Source organism: Varanus komodoensis, unplaced genomic scaffold (assembly GCF_004798865.1).
Source record: "Varanus komodoensis strain SLA01 unplaced genomic scaffold, ASM479886v1 scaffold31, whole genome shotgun sequence".
Taxonomy (NCBI): Eukaryota; Metazoa; Chordata; class Lepidosauria; order Squamata; family Varanidae; genus Varanus; species Varanus komodoensis.
In genome coordinates this window covers 8136774-8143266 of record NW_025335780.1, presented here as the reverse complement: position 1 = coordinate 8143266, position 6493 = coordinate 8136774, and the positions used below count along the sequence as shown (strand labels likewise).

The window sequence follows — 6493 nt, the reverse complement described above, 5'->3', positions numbered from 1 at the left end:
CTATATTGAGGAAAAATTAAACCAGGATTGATTTTATTTGCCAAGCTCCACAGTATTGTATATGCAAAAGAGTCAGTGCATACTTAACTGCTTCTGATTTTTTTTTTTTTTTGGTACAAAAATCAAGACTCAAGCCATTCTAGCTAATTTCTGTTTATGCAGATAACTGACAAAATGGATCATATTATTTACTCTTAGAAAACATCTGTTGCAAGAATGGCCTTCTTAGGAAAGAGTTGTTTTCTCTCATGTTTGGTAATGCAAGTTGCTGTTTTGAGCAGGCATGGAATAAAGTGGGAGTTACAAATCCTTTCGGTATCTGTATAAGGAATTGGGATTCACAGTGCTAATCCAACAGGACTTGCAGGGCCTTTTAACATTTTTTCCTTGTATATGTACACTTTGTTCCTGCCAATGCACTCAGGTTAGTTACAATTTCAGAAATTGGAGCTTGGGAAGAAATACAACAAAGGACAGAATTGCCTCAGCCCTGTGGTAGCATTTTCAAGAGCAAATTCCATAAGCAACCTCAGCCTGCTGCTCTTTCCTGCTAAAAAAAGAAACCAGCAATGGCCAGGTCTAGAATCTGGTATGGGTGACAAAATCAGGTGCACTATTATTCTAATGTGCAAGAAGTGCAGTTATATTAATCAGAGCAAGAAAGAGAGTTCATGGTTGGTCCCAGTTTACATGGAGAAAACGACTTCCACAGATAATTATCGTGGCAGTATGTTTGGTCTAATGGTATTTTGATATTTCCTCTGAAAGAATTGCCAGGGGGCAACCTTGGGCTGCTTTTTCCAAGTATGGAAACCTATTTATAAGAACAAACATTCATAAGCAAATTTTATTTTAACTTTGAAAAGTGCTTTTAAATGTGAATTTTACCTTTATTAGCAGTTTTATAATGTAAAAGATAATACTTGTAGAGACCAATTCACAGACGCTAGCTTGAAGAATGCAAGCAACAGCATAGCCTGGCTTTAAAAAAATCTTTTTTTAAAAGAATTAAGTGCCAATCATGGCGACATTTGAACTAGGTAATGGGACTTCCTCATAGGCTATTTTCATGTAAGGATATTTCATGGGCAAAAACCAATATTCCAGATTATAAAAGAGGTAAAAGTGATGCTTCAGAATCACTTCATCAAATATCTTCAACAGGTTTATAAAGAAGTCTTTGACTGACTGATAAGGTTTGAATGGAGAGTAAAATTCTCTAATGGCTAAAGCCAATGTTTTGTTTCCTTGTGGTCCAAATATAGATGTTTCGTTTCCAAAGCAAGTGGGCTCCCCACTGAAGAGTGTAATGGTGGTATAATTAGTCTGTATCTTCTTGAATATGGCCCCTAGTTCAGCCAGCTTTTGGTACGTCCTCAGAACAAACTTGGAGCATTCGTAAGGCTCAAACCACACTCTGGCATGTTCATCCAGACTGTCTTTGACCATCCATGTCTCGTAATAAATGCCAGTGTCATTATCATATCTCACCCATTTTGCCATTTGATTAAACATTGCTCCTGTATAGGAAAGAAAAATAGAATCACACAACAGGAAGAAGAGAGACTATGCTATTATTCTGGGATGTCCTGAATGCAAATAGTTGCGGCTTAGATTGTAGCTAGCTTTGTCCTTCGAGGCAGAAATGGTTGAATCGAGTGCCATTCTGGGATATAGAAAGAATACGGGATGAACGCAAGCGGGACTTGAAAAGCTTTTCACTGAGCTGAAAAGCTTTTCATTGAAGTACTTCATTGAGTACTTCATGTATAATGAAGTATGTGAAGTACTACTATCATTTTACAAGACAGGTGTAAACATATACCCTCTGGAGATTTTCCAAGTTCTTCAGAAAAGAGTAGGTGTCCAGGGACAGTTTAAAGGCAGGTATGAAATTTCTTACTTTGGTAAACGGGATAAGATGCCTGAAAGCATTAGCATGCAGTGATCACTTCTGAAACAGGCAAGGCTGATGGCAGTCTTGAATCGTTACCTGAGATGGTGGTCACCAGAACCAAGGTCCCATTCTCCTTCCAGTGGGCATCATCTATTCCTTCAAAGAAACAAGCAGCCCCTTGGTTACACCAGAAGGGGGCAGACATGTTAGGTCGAAGATGCGGGAAGGTGCAATTCCCAAGCTGGAAGAGTTCATACCACTCCATTGTATAGTTCTTCCCAGATAAAGAGCTCTTGAAACCAACAGCATCATGCATGATTTTCTGAAAGAAAAGAATCAGCAGCCACAATGTAGAAGATGTTGAATCAAGTAACACCTGAGTAAGTATTTTGGAAGTAGGGTGGCTACTGCTAGAATAGTCAATTTGTAGACAAAGCTGTCTTTTTGCTTTGAAGGGGGATAAAATTCTTAGACTCCTTCATGGATCACTGCCTTGTCATGGCGAAGGGGCTTGCGTAGCTCAATGAAGCTATGAGCTATGCCATGCAGGGCCACCCAAGATGGATAGGTCACAGCAGAGAGCTCTGACAAAACGTGATCCACTGAGAAGGAAATGGCAACCCATTCCAGTACCCTTGCCATGAAAACCCCATGGACAGCACCAAAAGGCAAAAAGATATGACGCCGGAAGATGAGCCCCTCAGGTCGGACGGTGTCCAATATGCTACTGGGGAAGAGCGGAGGGCTAGTACTAGTAGCGCCAGAAAGAATGAAGCAACTGGGTCAAAGCTGAAAGGACACTCAGTTGCAGATGTATCTGGTGGTGAAAGGAAAGTCCGAAGCTGCAAAGATCTGTACTCCATAGGAACCTGGAATGTGAGATCCATGAATCAAGGCAAGCTGGATGTGGTCGAACAAGAGATGACAAGACTGAACATAGACATCTTAGGAATCAGTGAACTAAAATGGACAGGAATGGGTGGATTTAATTCAGATGACCATCAGGTATACTACTGCGGGCAAGAATCCCTCAGAAGAAATGGAGTAGCTTTCATAGTCAATAAAAGAGTAGGAAAAGCAGTACTGGGATACGATCTCCAAAATGACAGAGTGATCTCAGTTCGAATCCAATGCAAACCATTCAACAACACAATAGTCCAAGTCTATGCCTCAACCACTGGTGCTGAAGAAGCTGAAGTTGACCAGTTCTGTGAAGGCCTACAACACCTTCTAGAATTAACTCCAAAAAATGATGTCCTTATCATCATGGGGGATTGGAATGCTAAAGTAGGAAGCCAAAAGATAACCGGAATAACAGGCAAGTTTGGCCTTGGAGTACAAAATGACGCAGGGCACAGGCTGGTAGAATTTTGTCAAGAGAATACGATCGTCATAGCAAACACTCTTTTCCAACAACCCAAGAGACGACTCTACACACGGACATCACCAGAAGGTCAACAGAGAAATCAGATTGACTATGTGCTCTGCAGCCAAAGATGGAGAAGCTCTATACAGTCCGTAAAAAATAGACCAGGAGCTGACTGTGGCTCAGATCATGAGCTTCTGGTTGCAAAATTTAGGCTTAAATTGAAGAAAGTAGGGAAAAGCACTAGGCCACTCAGGTATGACCTAAATCATATTCCTGATGAATATACAGTAGAGGTGACAAATAGATTTACGGAATTAGATCTGATAGACAGAGTGCCTGAAGAACAATGGACGGAGGTTTGCAACATTGTACAAGAGGTAGCAACTAAAACCATCCCAAAGAAAAAGAAATGCAAGAAAGCAAAATGGCTGTCTGAGGAAGCTTTAAAAATAGCTGAGGAAAGAAGGGAAGTGAAAGGCAAGGGAGAAAGAGAAAGATACACCCAATTGAATGCAGAACTCTAGAAAATAGCTAGAAGAGATAAGAATGCCTTCTTAAATGAACAGTGCAAAAAAATAGAAAACAATAGGGAGGACCAGAGATCTCTTCAAGAAAATTGGAGATATGAAGGGAACATTCCATGCAAAGATGGGCATGATAAAGGACCAAAATGGCAGGGACCTAACAGAGGCAGAAGACACTAAGAAGAGGTGGCAAGATTACACAGAGGAACTATACAAGAAAGAGCTTAATGTCCCTGATAACCACGATGGGGTCGTCACTGACCTCGAGCCAGACATCCTAGAATGTGAAGTCAAATGGGCCTTAGGAAGTCTGAGCAACAACAAAGCTAGTGGAGGTGACAGCATTCCAGCTGAGCTATTCAAAATCTTAAAAGACGATGCAGTAAAAGTGCTACACTCAATATGCCAGCAAACTTAACAGTGGCCACAGGATTGAAAAGGTCAGTTTACATTCCGATCACAAAGAAGGGCAATGCCAAAGAATGTTCAAACTACCGCACCATTGCACTCATTTCACATGCTAGCAAAGTTATGCTCAAAATCCTACAAGCTAGGCTCCAGCAGTATGTGGACCGAGAACTACCAGAAGGACAGGCAGGATTTCGAAGAGGCAGAGGAACCAGAGATCAAATTGCCAACATACGCTGGATCATGGAGGAAGCTATGGAGTTCCAGAAAAACATCTACTGCTTCATTGGCTATGCTAAAGCCTTTGATTGTGTGGATCACAACAAATTGTGGCAAGTTCTTAAAGAGATGGGAGTACCTGACCATCTTATTTGTCTCTTGAGAAACCTATATGCGGGTTAAGAAGCAACAGTGAGAACCAGACACGGAACCAATGATTGGTTCAAAATTGAGAAAGGAGTTTGGCAAGGCTGGATGCTGTCGCTCTGCCTATTTAACTTATATGCAGAGCACATCATGAGAAAGGCGGGGCTAGATGAATCACCAGTTGGAATTAAGATTGCTGGGAGAAATATCAAAAACCTCAGATATGCAGATGATACCGCTCTAACGGCAGAAAGTGAAGAGGAACTAAAGAGCCTCTTGATGCAGGTGAAGGAGGAGAGTGCAAAAGTTGCTTGAAACTCAGCATTAAGAAAACTAAGCTCATGGCATCTGGTCCTCTCACTTCCTGGCAAAAAGATGGAGAAGAAATTGAGGTACTGACAGATTTTATTTTCCTGGGCTTCAAGATCACCGCAGATGGGGACTGCAGCCAAGAAATTAAAAGACGCTTGCTTCTGGGGAGGAAAGTTATGGCAAATCTAGACAGCATACTAAAAAGCAGAGGCATCACCCTGCCAACAAAAGTGTGTATAGTCAAGGCTATGGTTTTCCCAGTTGCAATGTATGGCTGTGAAAGCTGGACCATAAGGAAGGCTGAGCGCCAAAGGATTGAGGCCTTTGAACTGTGGTGCTGGAGGAGACTCCTGCGAGTCCCCTGGACCGCAAGGCGATCAAACCGGTCAGTCCTGGAAGAGATCAACCCTGACTGCTCTTTAGAAGGCCAGATAGTGATGCTGGGGGACTATGGCTCTGCGCCATGGCAGCTATGCCATGGAATACTGCAGGGATCCATTTTGTCCCCTTTGCTATTTAACATCTACATGAAACTGCTGGGAGAGGTCATCAGGAGGTGTGGGCTGCGGAATCATCAGTATGCTGATGATACCCAGCTCTACCTCTCGTTCTCCACCAATCCGGGTGAGGCAGTGGCTGTGCTGAACCGGTGCCTGGCTGAGGTAATGGGCTGGATGAGAGCCAATAAACTGAAGCTTAGTCCAGGCAAGACGGAGGTCCTGTTGGTTGGCGGATCGGGCTTCGGGGAAGGGGACCTTGACCTAGTCCTGAATGGGGTTGCACTCCCTCTTATGGACAAGGTCTGCAGCTTGGGAGTGCTCCTCAACCCAGAGCTTTCACTGGAAGCTCAGGTGACAGCAGTGGCAAGGAGCACTTTCTTTCAGCTTCGGCTGGTCTATCAGCTGCGTCCCTACCTGGAGAACGACTGCCTGGTGACAGTGACACACGCGTTGGTGACTTCCCGACTTGACTTCTGTAACACGCTCTACGTGGGGCTGCCCTTGAAGACAATCCGGATACTTCAATTGGTTCAAAATAGAGCTGCCAGGCTGCTGACAGGGACTGGGCATTATGTTCACATGACTCCAGTCCTCCGTCAGCTTCACTGGCTCCCCATTGAAGTCCGGGTCCAATTCAAGGTGTTGTTTATGACCTATAAAGCCCTAAATGGCTTGGGTCCTGGTTACCTAAACGGCTTGGGTCCTGGTTTATGTTCATATGTACCCGCCCGCCCCTTGAGATCAGCGGGAGAGTCCCTTCTCCGGAAACCCTCCGTAAAGGATATTAGGAGGGTGAGTACTCGGAGGAGGGCCTTCTCTGCGGTGGCGCCCAATCTATGGAATGCGCTTCCCAGAGAGGTCCACCTGTCGCTGTCGTTATTTGTTTTTCGGCGCCAGGCAAAGACCTTTTTATTTAAACGTCATTTTAATTGCTAACATTATTTATTTATTTTACATCTTTGGCCAGGACACCTCAAATTATATTGTTTTTATATTGTTGTTATTTATTTATTGTTGTGAGCTGCCCCGAGGCTTCGGCGAATGGGGTGGCATAGAAGCTTTCTAAACAAATAAATAAAATAGTGAAGATGAAACACAAATACTTGGGCCACCTCAT

General features: G+C 43.3%; 1 protein-coding gene across 2 annotated transcripts in view; it reads right to left on the bottom strand.

Annotated features, from left to right (window-relative positions):
* Nucleotides 1–5: 5 nt before the first annotated feature.
* The window catches only part of CLN5 (CLN5 intracellular trafficking protein), a 9527-nt gene continuing 3039 nt past the window's right edge, over nucleotides 6–6493 (bottom strand). For both annotated transcript variants that reach the window (XM_044437720.1, XM_044437721.1), the window contains exons 3-4: nucleotides 1994–2219; nucleotides 6–1520 (exon numbers count right to left, since the gene is read on the bottom strand). In XM_044437720.1, coding sequence (XP_044293655.1) covers nucleotides 1009–1520; nucleotides 1994–2219 — 738 coding nt within the window. In that variant the 3' untranslated portion in view covers nucleotides 6–1008. The remainder of the gene's footprint in view (nucleotides 1521–1993; nucleotides 2220–6493) is intronic.